The 17,475-nt window shown below is 36.6% G+C and overlaps 1 protein-coding gene across 3 annotated transcripts in view; it reads left to right on the top strand.

Moving 5' to 3' along the window:
- Positions 1–17,475, top strand: part of ADGRL3 (adhesion G protein-coupled receptor L3) — a 492,939-nt gene that overhangs the window by 251,479 nt on the left and 223,985 nt on the right. For all 3 annotated transcript variants that reach the window (XM_054728772.1, XM_054728769.1, XM_054728767.1), the window contains one exon: positions 16,815–16,895. In XM_054728772.1, the coding sequence (XP_054584747.1) occupies positions 16,815–16,895 (81 nt within the window). The remainder of the gene's footprint in view (positions 1–16,814; positions 16,896–17,475) is intronic.

The following is a 17,475-nucleotide window of genomic DNA, read 5'->3' as shown; positions in this document are numbered from 1 at the left end:
TTAAGGATCTACATTACATAAATGTAATTGGTGAAAGTATATTTGGTGGAATTAGTATGTATCTCATTTGGTAGAGTCATCAAGAACCCCATGAATGTTTTCTGATAGAAATGAACAGGCTGAGAATTAACATAGTTATTGAATTTGTAACATTTCTCAATTAAACAAAATTAGTTGTACTATGGATTTGTTTCTGTTTTTGAAAGAAATTTTCCCAGAGTTTAGTATTTGCCTTGTTTACGATTTGAAGTATATCACTTTTAACATTTGTCTTAATTTATTTTATATCATTAATATGAATTTTCATAAAAAATTCATTGAGTTCTTACAATGTCTAAGAAATCTTAATGACAGAGAAGACATAGAAAGTATCATTGTTATGCTTCCAATCCTAATGGAGTCTTATATCTAAACTCTCCTATGTAGTATTCAGATTACTAGTTCAGTAAAGGCAGGTTAGAGAAGAGAAAGAACATTATTTATAAAACTAGAGATCCGGTGCATGAAAATTTGTGCACTTGGCTCCCATGGGAAGGGGACGGGGGGTGGGGGGAGAGGGGGTCCATCAGCCCGGCCTGTGCCCTCTCACAGTTCGGGACCCCTCGGGGGATGTCCACCTGCCGGCTTAGGCCTGCTCCTGCCCACTCCCTGGGGGATCGGGCCTACGCTGGCAGTCAGACATCCCTCTGGCAGCCCAGGAGCCCTCGGGGGATGTCCGACTTACAGCTAAGGCCCACTCCCCATGCTGCTGAGGAGGTGGGAGAGGCTCCTGCCACCACCACTGCACTCACGGCCATCAGCCCAACTTGTGACTGGGCGGAGCTCCCCCTGTGGGAGCACAATAACCATCAGGGGGCAGCTCCTGTATTGAGCGTCTGCCCCCTGGTGATCAGTGCACGTCATAGCGACCAGTCGTTCCGCCATTAGGGTCAATTTGCATATTACCTTTTTATTATATAGGATTATAGCCTTGATGGTGTGGCTCAGTGGTTGAGTGTTGACCCATGAACCAAAACGTCACCAGTTCAATTCCTTGTCAAGGCACATGCCCAGGTTGTGGGCTTGATCCCCAGTAGGGGATGTGCATTAGGCCGCTGATAGATGTTTCTCTCTCATGGATATTTCTATCTATATCCTTTCCCCTTCCTCTCTCTCTAAAATCAATAAAAATATATTTAAAAAATAAAATTATAATAAATGTTAAAACAAATTTAAGAAATTCTAAAATAATTTGAGAGTAGCCAAGGTTTGTATGTGTGTATGTCACTATAAATACAAATATAAATATAAAATATACACATACTTACTATTCACATTTTCCATGTAGTACACAGTTGCTGGAGAACACAAATTTTTAACTATTAGACAAATTTTCATAACAAAAAAATTAGTATAGTCCTGGTTCATGTGGCTCATTTGGTTAAGCTTTGTCTTATGCACCGAGAGGCCTTTGGGTTGATTCCTGGTCAGGGCACATGCCCAGGTTGCAGGTTTGATCCCCAGTAGGAGGTGTGTAGGGATCGCTGATTCTTCCTCATCATTGATGTTTCTATCTGTCTCTCCCTCTCCCTTCCTCTCTCTGAAATCAATAAAAGCATATTTAAAAAAATAAAATCATTAAAAACACTTTTAAATGAGTATAAAGTCACACCTTTTGTTTTCTAGAACTTGATATCTAGGCTATATGTTGAAAAGGGTTAAATAATTAGTATCTTTTCTTAATATTAATTTACCTACTTTAATGGGTCAATTGAATTATAATTAAAATTATGGACTCAAGAAATCCATAGGCTATGCCATTTATGTAATTTTTGCCACAAATCAAATACCGTGAACAACACCTCATCTTTTTCTCTCTCTTCAAAAGTATTCTATTATCAGGTGAGTCATGATTCCAAATATCACAAGTGAGTTAGCAGAGTGAACGTTAACGCATAAATTCAACCTTAGAGTCGCAGCATCCACCTTGGTTCCTTCCTCTGCCAGCCTTTCCTGAGTCACCCAGGAAATTTTGCTTCGCGGTTATCAAGGTTATATTGTCTTTCTTATGGACAAAAATAACAAGTGTTTACTGAAAATCTACGGTGAGTTATACACATATTTATGGGCTCTCTTTACCTTGGCAAATGGATCTCCCAGTTGAAGCTCATAATTTTATGCATGACTATAAATTCCAAAAGTTGAAAGTTTACTGGTTTATCCCTGCTCTCAGTTACCTGGTAGGCACTTATTAAATATTGTCCTAGTGAATAAGAGAGTAATAGAGGGAATTAATGGAAGCTTATTCACAGTTCCTTTCTTATTCTTTTGTCATTATTTGGGTTTAAGGGTTATATCACTCTTTTTCTGCAAGCTCCAGGATCAATAACTGGTATATGTAGAATGACTCATTCTTTTTTTTAAATTTTTTCTATTGATTTCAGAGAGAGAAAAAGAGAGGGAGCGAGATAGAAATATCAATGATGAGAATCATCGGTCAGCTACCCCCTTTTCTCCCCCTACTGGGGATTGAGCCCACAACCCTGGTGTGTGCCATGACTAGGAATCCAATCTCTTGATTCCTGGGTTGAGGCTCAACCACTGAGCCACACCAGCCAGGCTAGAATGAATCATTCTTGAACAAGCTATATCATCAAGAAGATAACTACTTCATTATCATAGTCCTCCACAAAATATCATTATGTTGAAATATCTGAATATATACAAGAATGCAGCTTATATAAAACAAAGTTTGAATCAATAGCCAAGCTTGCCTATATTTCAATATACCACTACACAGTCAGATACTGTCAGAAATCATGACAAAGATTGATTCCAAAATCAACCCAAAATTATCAACTTAACTTCCTTTCTCTGAAAATTAGGTAATACAAAACTTTCAGAAAATTATTATTATTACTTATGTTTGTCATTTTTATTTATGTATAAGATTCCAGAAATGCATACCATGACAATAAAATAAACCAAAAGGAAATGTTTATTAAAGGGGTAGGAAGGGTAAAGAAACTCAAATGTAATGAAACTTGATTTGTACTAGACACTAATAATCATTATTTCACTATTAATTTCATTCTTACAGTAAATCTGACATGTATAATTTTTTAAAAAGTGAATTGATTCTAAATATTACTTTTATACAGCATTCTTAGCCTTATTTTGTTAGCCAACCAAGTTTCTACAATTTCTACATTTTCTATCATAAAAAAAAAAAAAGATAAAAAAGGAGGAGGGATGATGTGGAAGCACAGAGGAATTTTTAGAACAGTGAAAATGCTCTATAGCATACCAAACTGATAGATACATATCATTATACATATGTCCAAACCCATGAAATATACAAAATCAAGAGTGAGCCCTAATGATGTGGTGATTATGATGTGGGTATCGATGTGGGTTCTTCAATTGTAACACATGTACCGTGGTGGTGGGGGATGTTAATGTCTGTAGCTGTTCCAGGGACAGAGAATATATGGGAAATCTCTGTACCTTTCCTCTTAGTTTTGCTGTGAATTTTAAATTGCTCTAAGAAAATAAAGTCTTAATAAGCGTGCTTTAAAAGATAAAGAAACAGAGTAGTATGGAGGAAAGAATACAATATTAGGATTCGCATCATTATCCTTTATCTGCCTCTGCCCTGAACTAGAGAGTGACCTTAGGCATGTCCTCTATCTTGTCTAAGCCTATTTACTCCTCCTAAATTATAGAAGTTGAGCTAGATGATTTCTAAAGAAACCATTCCATCTCTGATATTTTGTTTTGTCTAATTAATCATCTCACTCTATGTAGTTGTATTTTATGTTTATCATTTAGTTATAATCATCAAATTATTACATGGCCTTGTGAAATGATATTCTATTTCTGATTAAAATAATGTCTTATTTGTGCTATTGGTGACATTTTAGAACATGGTACATTTTTAATATTGTGGTATGGGGATCTAAATATATTAGAAAGGTATGGTTAAGCAGTTGAAATTCTAAATTACCTTTAAGAGCAGGTTTGGAAAAAATGCCGAATATCCATATGTTTACAGATGGCAACAATTCAGATAAATATATGTATGTTTGAAAAAGAGAGAGAGTTATAAGAGCGTAGAATACCTTTAGAAAGATATATGCCAGGTACTAGAGAGATTTCCTGTGGGAGGTCTTCAGGTTGGTTAGATGCTATAATTTTGTCCCAGTTGAATATGTATCATATACATGTATTAGCATTTCAGATAATTAGTACAGTTAATAAGAACAGGATTTTTTAGAATTAAAATGAATACCAATTATTAAGATGTATATTAGTTTTCTATCCCTGCTGGAACAAATTACCACATATTTAAAGACTTAATGCAAATTTATTATTTTGCATTTCTCTAGAACAGAATTTCAACATGGGGTCTCCTCAGGCTAAAATCAGATCTTCCTCAACACTCTGGGAAGGATCCTTGTCTTTTGCAGCTTCTGGACTTAGCTCCCATTCCTGGGTTCTTCCCCTCCTCCATCTTCAAAGCCAACAGTGGCTTATCTCCTTTCCTCCCCTTGCATAGGTCTGAAGGACTCTTCTGCTTGCCTTTTTGACTTCTAAGAGCTCCAGTGTTTAGATAGCGTCATGTCCCCATCTCAACCTTGATCACATCTGCAAAGTCCCTTCTGCCAGGTGGGATGACATATTCACAGAACCTGGGGACTAGGAGGTGGGCATCTTTGGGGGATCATTTATCTACCTACCATAACTTGTAAGCAAAATAACCTTTATTTCTAAACCACACTTGTTCTTGCAGGGAAAGGAGGTTTAGGAATATCCTGTGGTAATTGACCAGCCGGAATTATTGAACCCCTGTGTTCATACTAGCATCATAGTTATGCTAATTAAGTTTGCCTTTGTTACCCACATTTTTACATTTCTAATCTAGCTTTTCACAGCTCCCAACCCTGAATACTCACACCCTCAGTGGAATAGGCCTTAATATTAACTGATTCAATATTAAAGTATTTTCTTCTTACTCTGTGGTATGCCAAACTTGGGCTTCCTACAGTGGTGGTGAAGAATAGGAAGGATGTCTGTTGATTAGTGTTGGTGAGGATGTGGAGAAAAAGGAACCCTTCTGCACTTTTGGTGGGAATGCAGATTGGTGCAGCCACTGTGGAAAGCAGTATGGAGATACCTTATCATATTAAAAATGGACCCAGTAATTCCACTTCTGGGAATAGAGCTAAAGGATCCTGAAACACTAATTCAAAAGAATCTATGCACCCCTATGCTCATTGCAATAGCCAAGATTTGGAAGGAGTCCAAGTGCCCATTTATAGATGAGTGGATAAAAAAGGTGCGGTGCATTTACACAATGGAATACTACCGTGCCATTAAAAAGAAGGAAATCCTGGCCGAAACCGGTTTGGCTCAGTGGATAGAGCGTCAGCCTGCGGACTCAAAGGTCCCAGGTTCGATTCTGATCAAGGGCACGTACCTTGGTTGTGGGCACATCCCCAGTAGGGGGTGTGCAGGAGGCAGCTGATCCATGTTTCTGTCTCATCAATGTTTCTAACTCTCTATCCCTCTCTCTTCCTCTCTGTAGAAAATCAATAGAATATATTTTTTTTTAAAAAAGAAGGAAATCCTACCTTTTGCCACAGCATGGTGTACCTTGAGAGTATTATGCTAAGTGATATAAGCCAGTCCCAGAAAGACAAGTACCATATGATTTCACTTATATGTGGATTCTAACAAACAAAACAAACAAACAAATAGAAGCAGACTCATAGATACAGTGAACAGACTGACAGCTTTCAAGTGGAGAGGGGTTGGAGGACTGGGTGAAAAAGAGGAAGGAATTAAGCAATGAAAAAAAGTCTCATAGACACTGATAACAGTATGGTGATTACCAGAGGGAAAGAAGGTGGGAAGAGGTAGAAGAGGGTAAAGGGAGGATAAATGTTGTTGGATGGAGACTTGACTTGGGGTGGTGAACACACAATACAATGTACACATGATGTATTATAGAATTGTACACCTGAAACCTATATAATTTTATTAACCAATGCCGCCCCAATAAATTTAAAAAAAAATGTCTTCCATCTCTCAGAGCACTTCTTGGAAAAGTCTTCAAAATTGACAGGGACCTCTGGGTTTTTCTTCTGAAGTTCCTTTCTGCATGTCTGCACAAAAAAGGCATTAGCAGTAATCTTGCCTTTTGGCTTCCTGGGATCCTTTTAGCCATCCTGACTGTATGGTTCGCTAGTCTGGGCAGCGCAGGGCACCACATGAGTCTCAGCACTCAGCACTCACCAGCCTCACGCCAGCTGCCAGCTGCCTTCACAAGAGCCACCTCTATTTTTTCTAGTTTTTTAATTTTTTTTAAAGAGAAAAAATTAAAATAAAAATATATATATATATATATTATTGATTTCAGAGATGAAGGGGGAGGGAGGGAGGGAGAGAGAGAGAGAGAGAGAGAGAGAGAGAGAGAGAGAGAGAGAGAGGAGAGAGAGAGAGCGCAGAGAGAGAGAGAGAGAGAGCGCAGAGAGAGAGAGAGAGAAACAGCAATGATGAGGGAGAATCATTGATCAGATGCCTCCTGCACATGCAACCCTGGCATGTGCCCTGACAGGGAATCGAACTGTAACCTCCTGGTTCATAGGTTGATGCTCAACCACTGAGCCACACGCTCTAGTTTTTTAAAGTGTAGATTTAGATAATTAATTTAAACCCTTTTTTATTCTATAATATAAGCATTTAAGTGATACATTTCCCTCTAAACTGTGCTTTAGCTATATCCTACACACTTAGACTTGTATTTTCATTACCTTTCAACTTGAAATATTTTCTAGTTTCCCTTGTGATTTCTTTTTTGACCACAGGTTATTTATAAGTGGATTAATTTCTATATGTTTGGCGATTTTTAAATATTTAAATTAATCTCAGATTTATTGCATTTTTCTTAAAGAATATACTTAAGATTTCAACAATTTTGTAACATATTAAGCCTGATTTTGTGGACCAGAAAATCATGTATCTTGGTGAATGTTATTTTGCTCCTAAAAAAGAACATATATTTGAAAGTTTATAACAGTAGGAAAGATGTGAGTGTATTTGAGGGAGTTCACTTCAAAGGTATTTTTTCCAGCTTTCGGAAATCAAAATGACTCTAGGAGATATGTATTACTGAACTCTTTTGAAAACCTTATTTTTTAAAAAATGCCAGGAGAAGGCTCATATACTTAACCTCTTATAGAATGTAACATTTTACACATTGTCTAAGAAAAGTAATTTTAGAACCCTGATTGTTCTGTGATTTAGTCTCTTAGCAATTTTAGGTGGCCTGGAAATAGAGAACTAAAATTTTCTTAAGTTTCAGAAATTATAGTCTATTTGTCTTCTCTTCCCACCCCCGTGGATGTATTTGTAGGATGTGGGGGCAGTGAGCTATATAGTGAGAACATTTTATCTGGACTTAAAACTTGATTCCCACACACCCTATTGTGTAACCTTGAAAATACACGTAACCTTATGGAGCTTTCATTGCTTAATATTTTAAATGGAAAACAATATTTACCTCACATGGTATTTCCTATTATTCAACTAGAAAATAAGCTTGTTTTAATGTGATCTTCAGTTTTCTAATGTGTTCATTCCTGTTTATTTTTGAAGGATTATAAAAAAAAAGAAATAGAAATGTAGGGAAGATCAGTGCTCTGATTTATTTTTTGTATATTTTCTCCAGTTTATTGTTGTTATGCTTTTGCTACAATAGGTTTTTGAGACTTCATGGAAGAATTTTGAAGCAATGTTGCAAAAATACAATGCTTGTCATTTAACCACCAAGTCTATTTTTCACGCTTTTGAAAGAAAGAGAAGCATTTGTATGGTTTTATTAAATATCCCTCTATATTTGTGAGCACCTGGAATTCACCATAAATATAAAGAATTCCTTAATCCAACAAAATTTCAACACCAGGACCAATGTGATTATTTTGCAGGCAAAGAGGGTTCATTTCTTGTTGTGTTTTTTTTCCTGACAATTGCTTTATTGAATTTTACATTAAATTCATTTTTCATACTCTTATCTTCTTAATTTTTAAGTATCAAAATGGTATTATGGTTGTTTTCTAAAGAGCTATTTTATTTTATAGATACATACTCAAATAACTTAAACTGGAAATGACATGATGTCTGGGATTTGCTTCAACATATTCTTATGGGGAAGGAGGCGAGGTGAAGGGAGGTGAAACAGTATAACATTGTTTATACCAAATTAGCTGAATTGACCATTGATGAAGCTGATGATAGGCCTGTGTAGGGGTGGAAAACTTTCCCTTCCCCCCTTCGGGGTTGTTTGGCTGGTCTAATAATTAAGTGACATTAGGCAGATTAACAGGAGAAACAGGAGAAAAGCAAATTGGGTTTCTAATGTACAGGAGCTGCATAAAAATGTGAAACTCAAAAGAAGTGAACATGGAAATCTTTATACCTTCAGACAGAGAAACCATGAATTTGTGAAAAACTGACAAGACAAAGGAGTTTGGGCTTGGGAAGTAAATTAATGAAGATGTAACAGATTTGTTCATATGGCTTTCTTGGCCCATAATTCCCGATCCTTGTTGATGAAGATGCCTTCTACCCTCCCGGTCCAGGGATGGTACCTTTCACATGGGAGATTTATTTCCCACTTTCAGAGGGACAAATGGGGGTCAAAGGGTCCTCCTTGCGCTTGCTTTTCCTCAAGTACCTCTAATTCAAAATTAGCAATAGGCCAACCTAGCATATTTTCAAGTGGCTTATTCTGCTCCCCTTCACATGTATTCATTATTCTTCCCTTTTTAGTACATTTTTGAATTTTTAAAATCTTTGTTTTTATTTTTCTCACATTCAACCTGTGGTTCCCTGAACCCTGTTCCTGTTACTCATCTGATCTGTCGGCATCCGCTTGTAATGTTCCTTCTCCTGCCCCTGCTAGCCATACTCTTTGATCAGACTGCCCACCGCTTGCCATCCCCTCGACCGCAGCTTCCTCAGGTGCTGTCCCTCACTTACCTCAGTTAGATGCTTTTCTTTCATCTCGATAAAGGTGCATACCACACTTCACTGCAATCTTAACCCTGCGTCTGGACTGAAATTTCTCAGTGGAGGGGTTTTATTTTCTTGTTCATAAGGGATCGTTAATACTGACCACAGAGTGGAAGTGGGTACGTGGGTACTGAAGAAGGATTTGCTCATTGAAATTGTCTGTCTGTCTGTCTGTCTGTCTGTCTGTCTCTCTCTCTCTCTCTCTCTCCCCCTCTCTCTCTCCTTCTCTCTCTCTCTCTCTCTCTCTCTCTCTCTCTCTCTCTCTCTCTCTCTCTCCCTCCTCCTCTCTCTCTCCTCTCTCTCTCCCTTTCTCCTTCTCTCTCTCCTCCTCTCTCTCCCCCTCTCCTTCTCTCTCCTCCTCCTCCTCCTCCTCCTCCTCCTCCTCCTCCTCCTCCTTCTTCTTCTTTTTCTTCTTCTTCTTCTTCTTCTTCTCTCTCTCTCTCTCTCTCTCTCTCTCTCTCTCTCTCTCTCTCTCTCCCCGCCCCCTCATTTCACATTGCTCTGTTTTCTGGGTAGCAGCCCATCAGTGACCTGTGCTCCTCCAGCAATGACTTCATAACCTCAATACGTCAAGCTTATAGTTGTTTCTCTGCCACCTCAAATTTTACTAAAGTCACTAAAATTAGTAATAAGATAAGTAATAAGATGGAGGGGGGAAATGAGAGTGTAAAAAAATAGGTATTAAATTAGCAACTATACAGATCTTTTCTTGGATGATCACTTTTGATTGGTGTTTACAGCATCATCTGAAAGCTGACTTTATAAATGCCCCATGGTTATCATCCGGCTGGGATTTGAAGGCAGAACAGGAAAAATGTTATAATGCTAGGCATGCCCAATATTCCATCAGCACAAACAAAACATTGACCTCTGGTATTTTTTTTATCAGTAGTTGAGATTATTTTCAACAAGGAAAAAAAAACTTATTTTCTCTTTTTTTTTTTTTTTTGAGGAGGCTTAGCTGCTCTAAGAGTATTAGAAAAACTTTGAAAAATTCCATATGCCATTCTTAAATGTAGTTTAGTATTGGTTCCCACATTCTACATGGAATTATGATTGTGGTAGGGCAGAGAAGTGCAGAGATGTAACTTGCTATCAAAAACAAAGAAAACAAAGACATAAATTCTGCCAGGAGGGATATAAACTTGTTTATAACACTACATAGATAATGAGGAAAATTTGAGTTGAAAAATGGTATAACTGGAGAAACCCATGGGGACTTTGTAGTAGTGAAATTTGATTTTACTTTATAAAAAAACATGTGTTCATTTTCCCAATTACACACCTTCCTATTTTATTTATATCTTATCTATTGCTCACATGAATGCCTATGAATATGTGTAAAATTTGAATTAATTGTGTTGGGAAAAGCATTCGATACTAGAAAATTTTTTCTCTTACTCTTAGTTATTAAATTTAGGTTTGTTCCCTTATGTATAGTTTTATCTTTTTCGTTTCCTATGAAAGTCACATGTTACCTCTTGTCTTCTCTTGAACTCTTCAAATGCTGTGATCACCCTGTTTAAAATTGCAACCTGCCCTTCCCAATCCAGATCCCCTTTGGCCTGTTCTAATTTGTTTCCATTGCCCTTGGCATCCTGTACATACAATATTATTGAGTTACTTGCTTATTCCCTGTCTTCCCCTACATAAGGATGTAGATCATCATTCATTTAGTTGTGTGATGTATGCCAACCAACTAAAAAGGCACCTCTCATGTATGAGGCACTCAGGTAATATTGATTAATGAATTAATGAATGAAAAGAATTAATGATAACAATAATAGTTAAAAATTCTAAGTACTGTCCTAACCGGTTTGGCTCAGTGGATAGAGCCTGTGGACTGAAGGGTCCCAGGTTCGATTCCCTTAAAGGGCATGTACCTTGGTTGCGGGCACATCCCCGATAGGGAGTGTGTAGGAGGCAGCTGAATCAATGTTTCTCTCTCATTGATGTTTCTAACTCTCTATTCCTCTCCCTCTCCGTTCCTCTCTGTAAAAAAAAAAAAAAATCAATAAAATATATTTTAAAAAATTCTAAGTACTTTATTATGTACCAAGCACTGTTCTAATAACTACATATGTATAATTTCATGTAGTCTTCAAACACATCCCCATGAGGTCAATGGTCTTATAATCCCCATTATGCAAATGAGGAAATTGAGGCACATAGAAGTTAAGCAGCTTGATAGTTTCTGGCATTATGGCTAAAAAGTGGCGGAGTCCAGATACCAACAGAAGTAATTATATTCCCTGGGCATGATGTCACCTGTTATGCTAACCTCCCTTTAGTGTGTAGACAAAGCCTAATGGGGAAAAGATAGTACATATTTTCATAAGAAAATAGCTCTAAACCTGTCTCAGCACAACTGAAAGATCATGCCCACATACCTTGAAAACTATGGCGTACTAAGGAAGGTGTCACAGGTGAAAGGGATGAGGGTTGTGGGCAGTTTTCTGCAAGCAACTATAAAACATTCCTCTCTTCCTGTTCTCTGACATCACTGTTGACAACCACCACCTGATTTCCCTTTTGTATGTCACGAATTTCTCAAGATAGTTTCCTCATTCCAAAGTGTGGGGTTGGGACTCTAAGCTATCAAATATCTTTCTCCCTCCAAATGCTGTGGTTCTAAAAATGCATTTCTGTGTTCTGATGTTCAAGTAAATTATTGACAGTAGAAAAAGAGGCGGGGAATGCTTTTTTCTTATGCCTAGTACTGGTCAAATTTTTTCTATATTTGAATCGTAGTAGAAATTGCACATGGTTCCTTAATGAAGGAGAAATTAAATGAAAGTTGAAAAAAGAGATTGAAGATAGAAAAATAATGGTTTTTCCAAAATCCATCATGGCCCTTGGGTTTGTGCTATAGTGCTGATTGTATTACCAGCACCCTTACAGTTTCTACATCTTTGCATACCTGACTCTGAATAGTTCATGCATTTTCATTTCAGGATGTGAGCTGTCCATATTTTGGGGAGGGCTAGATCATTTAATTTTTCTCCTCTCTCAGTGTGGATGAACTATACATCTTCTCACTCAAACCCTCAGTTTTACCTTTCTTGGGGAGATAGTTATTTGGAGAGATTGTTCCCTTCACAATTTGTACAGTTGTCTTAATATTAATTGTGTCAACATGTAATCAACCCTGGTTTAACTACACTAACACTTTAAAAAACAAACAAAACATCTTCATGATATTGGAATTCTCACTCACTCCTAATGAGAAGTAAAATGATATAGCTTCTTTGGAAATCAGACTGACAGTCCCTTAAAAGTTTTCACATAAAACCTGGCCAGAGTGGCTCAGTGGTTGAGCATCGACTTATGGAACAGGAGGTCACGGTTCGATTCCCGGTCAGGGCACATGCCTGGGTTGCAGGCTCTATCCCGTGTTGGGTGTGCAGAGGCAGACAGCCAACCAATGATTTTCTCTCATTCTTGATGTTTCTATCTCTCTCACTCTCCCTTCCTTTCTGAAATTAATAAAAACATACTTTTTAAAAATGTTTATGCATAGAGTTACTATATGAGCAGTTTCACTCCTGGGTATATTCAAGAAAAATGCACACATATGTCCACACAAAACTTGTACATAAACATTTAGAAAATTATTAGACTATCTGACTATTCAGAATAGTCAAAAAAGGGAATGATCCAAAATATCCATCAACTGATGCATAGATACATGAAATGGGATATTCTGTATAACCTATGTTTGTGATTGTTTGACAGCAAACATTTGGCCACACAAGGGAAGGAAGTACTGGTCTGTGCTACCAAATGGATGAGCTCTGAAATATTATGTTGAGTGAAGGAAGCAGGTCACAAATGACTACATTTGTATAATTCCATTTATACGAAATGTCCAGAACAGACACATCTATACAGAGACGGAAAGTAGATGAGTGGTTGCGTAGAACTGGGGAGGAAGTGGTGAATGACTGCTAATGGGCTTTGGGATTTTTTGTTCATTTGTTTGTTCTTTGTGTGGTGATGAAAGTGGTCTCAGATTGATTGTGGCGGTGGTTGCACAAATCTGTAAATGTACTAAAAACCATTAAATTGTATACTTGCAATGGGACAATTGTAGGATATGTAAAATTACATATCAATGTAGATATGTGACATCTATATGAAAATGTATCCCTTACTTACACTAAAAATTGAATAAAAACTCATCCATAAGCTACCCAACCATTTCCCTATTGCCATGTTCTTCTGTACCCCTTAGCAATAAACCAAGAAACTTTTATTTTCTCCTCCCTTTTATTTCATTGTAATTATTTTACGAATCTATTATTAAGCATTGTTTATTATTTTGTAGAGCTGTGGAGGAACTTAACATAAAATGACAGGTGAATAGCAGTACCAGGAAACTCTGTCCCCTAAATTACATCTCTAAAATCAATCTTTAAAATTTAAATTATGCATCACAAAAGAGTTAAATATAAAAGTAGTATATAGATGAATCTTAACTTGGGAGTATATTTTGTATAAGAAAAAGACAGATCTCCAAAAATAGCAAATATTATTATCAATGTATCTAGCTCTAAGTAGCTAGGAAGGTAAAAGTTAATAACTAATAATTCTCACAATAACCATCAAAAAAGTTCAATGGAAGTTATCAATACATTTTTACAAATTTGTTTGAAATTGGGAAAATAGAATACTTAAACCATGAAATAATATTCTTGTCACAAATATAGAAAACTTCCAAAATAATTTATTTCTATATATTAAAAAGGCAATTTAAACAAATACAGATCCATTTAAAAAATGAAGACAAAATATTTTAAATGTTTATTTTCCAAATCAATGTATAGATAAATTAAGTTAAATCAAAATGTCAATATGATTATTTTAGCTTAAAAATTCATGGGAAAAGCGAAGTAAGATTCAGGAAGAAAAAGAAGAAAATAAATATATATCTTTTTAATTTGGAAAAATGAGGGCAAACATTGAAGCAGTATTTCACATATTTGGATATAAAAAGCTGTTGTAAGACAGTAGATCATGGGGCAATATGTGATGAATGAGAGAATGGGTGTGTTCCCTGAGAGAATTCTAGTCAGATCTTTAAAAACAATATGTGTTTGCCATGCTTTTTACCTCCCTAAGCTCTTTTTGAACTGATCACATTTTTTTGTTGTTGAATATTATTCACTATAAAGTGTGAGAGAAATGTTTACAGAAGTTATTTTTTGTTTTAACTGCAGCTTAGTTTATTGCAATTATTTGTCAGTAATTCTTAATGAAGGGGTGGAATTCTCAGTCACTGGGGCTGTTTATGCACAGCCCGTTCCCTATGTTCCTTATACTCACCCTGATGAAGAGCATTTATCCCTGAGAATCACAGCCTTAGCCAACTACAGGTCAGAATGGGTTTTATTCTCTCTATGTGTTTTCCTGGAGATCCATGTGGAGTACCACCGATCTAGAGTGAAATGGAAATGTTTTTTTAAGATTTTGATTAATGCACTCACTCCGCAAGCTCCATAAATTTTGGGTTTTATTTTGGATGTCAGAAATCTCAATCACCAGATTGAAATCCAGCGCTGCATTTCTGACCGTCCTCTAAGTCTCCCAGTTTCAGTCGCCCCCCGACCACGGTGGCTTTCCCTGCCACACCTCAAATCCTGCAGTTTTCTCGATTTCTCCTTGGAGAGAGAATGAAAATGATGGCAGTTGAAGTTCAAGACCTGGTTGTCAATAACCTCCATCCCATTCTACTGGCTCTTTGATGTCCCTATTCCCTTCATGAACATTCACACTGTGATCTCATAAGTATCCATGCCGAGCACTTTTGAAGTTACATGTTTATCCCAAGACCAGAGACTAATGTGGCATTTAAAGGGACTCTTTACTTCAACCTGAAAGTAGGGCTAACAGTTTCAAAAGCTGTACTTGTCAGTATTTAATGACTAAAATCTATGCATATTTCTTCTAGGTTTCGCATAGTGAGACGTTCTCTGAGAAAAATATTATGATATAGATGAAAGCACTTTAGATTTATAGTCAAAATGCCACTGGCCTTGCTCTTTGCTCCCTGCATGCTCTTGAGCAAGATGCTTAATCTCCTCTACTTGTTTTTTATATATAAGAATATCAACTCAGTGCCTACCTTTAAATCCTTGTAAAAGGAGATGATGTGTGTATGAGTGCATGGCAGTTATCATTACTCGTGGTCAGAGCCATGTTCTTGGATTAGACAGGAAATCAGTATTATTTTGTCTGATGAGGTTATGTTGAACCTATATGAAGTGAAAGAATCGTATTTTCATTTACATGATCAAAGTTTCAGACCAGTTCACTTGTAATGACACAGGAACTTAAAAACAAAAATGTTTTGCAACTAAATATGCAGCATAGGTAAACATCAGATGCTTTTGTAATTAAGATCATCTGAAGTTTTTAATAAGCTGTATTACACGTGGACTGCTAACAGTGCACAATCACTGTCTTATATCCTCTATAACAGTGCCTTTAGTGTTCCACTGAAACATGGTCAGTGAATGCACAATATTCTTACTTACAATTATGCGGGGCTCTGTATATTACAGCAGCTCCACTGTGTCTGCTGTTGGCTGGAAAAATGCTGGGAGCAACAGCAGCTACTATCAACAGGGAGCCATATTAATTATTTGAAATGTGCCTCATAAGAGGAATCAGCAGAGTTTATTCCAAGTCGAATATTACTTGAAACGGGAAGGTTACTCTAACTGTTATCATAGCCTATGTGTCATTAACTTTCCTTGTTTAGGAAAAGAGATTAACAACCCTGTAAATTGCTATAGTAAATGTGTAAAATAGGACTGCATATCCCCACCGTAGAAAGAAAGTGGTGGGTCCCCACTTCCACCCAAACCTTTCTAGAAAGTAGCTTTAGGAGTGGAACTGACTCTGTAATTACGCTTTCCCGCCTTAAAATTCAAATTGCTTACTAGATCATGTCGACTATACAAACTATAGCTGCTTTGAGCATTAGAAATTCTTTTGTTTTTAAGCTAGCAATTTTTTCAATCACCATCTCAGCATTCAAATCCACTTTATTATTTTAACTCACAAGACGGAAAGTATATTACAAATACTGTATGTGAGCTAGCGGAATGCTTTGTAAGGAAGAAAGAATGAATTCATCTACCTGCTTTTTATATTGTGGTCATTTATTGTTTTTCCATCAAAAACAATAAGCATGTGAGGGTAGTATTCTGTTAAATAATGTAAGGAAATCATAAAAATAAAAATTAATGATGGTTGTAAAGTTATCTAAGTAGGTGCTACTCAAAGTGTTATTGGACATTGATGCCAGTCTGTACCCTGTTTCTTACGGGTCTGCAATGAATAAGTGAAGAAATTGAGATTGTTTAGAAGCATTTGTAACAGGTTGATAGAGTTCTTAATGTCTTTTTAATCTAGCAATTAAAAATTAGGTCTTGTATTTTGTATGTCTTTGTTTTTAGTTTTTCCATTTCATTTTTTTTATTAAATCATTTTAATTGTATTTTTAAGTGTCACTCCACAATAAAATTGTAAATTATCAACAGCAACAACAACAAAAAACCTGAATTGTATAAGAAAGACTGCTTTAATCAGTTGATGTTTGGATGGCACCTAATGTTTCTGTGTTTGGATAGATCTGTCTACACTCTATAATGGCTATTAATTCAGTATGGAGAGAGATCACGTGACATCATAAAACAGAAAAGTAACAAGACATAACTACAACGTCTCTCTAACATTTATTTTTGGGTCCACAGGTCAGGCACATCATGGCCAGGTATCTTACATCTCTCCACCAATTCACCTTGACTCTGAACTAGAAAGACCCCCTGTTAGAGGTAAGTGTTTGTTTTTTCTTTTTTTATTATTTTTAAAATTTTATTGTGGAAAGTGTTACATATGTTACCCTTTTTCCCCCACCGACCTCTTCTAACCCGCTTCCACCCCTCACCCAGGCCTTCACCGTCCTATTGTCTGGATCCATGGGTTAGGCATACAAGTTCTTTGGTTGATCTCTTCCCACTCACCCGCCAAACCCCACCTTCCCTCTGAGATTCCACAGGAGACTTTATTTATTCTTTGATGAAGGCAATTAATTAAGTTAGAGGTGATAGTAAATATATATTTCACAATGGAGTATCTGTTTAAAAAGCAAGGGGAGATGGTGTGTAAGAAATCTGACGACAGAATGAGTAAGTCTTATTTATTAACTAAAAATGTGAAATATAGTTCCGATAAATGTTTGTAAAGTAAAATAAGAAATAGGGATGCATAGTGATTGAACTAGTGGAAGCCTAGTTGAAAGCCAACCTAGATTTAGAGATTAACAGCTAGCCATTATTTTTTAAATTGGAACTTTCTTCTTCTATTGTCCCATTTTTTTTATAAATTAAAATGGCTTAATCGAAGTCATTGATA

This window comes from Eptesicus fuscus, chromosome 2 (genome assembly GCF_027574615.1).
Source record: "Eptesicus fuscus isolate TK198812 chromosome 2, DD_ASM_mEF_20220401, whole genome shotgun sequence".
NCBI classification, from domain to species: Eukaryota; Metazoa; Chordata; class Mammalia; order Chiroptera; family Vespertilionidae; genus Eptesicus; species Eptesicus fuscus.
This window is presented reverse-complemented; position numbering and strand designations above follow the sequence as displayed.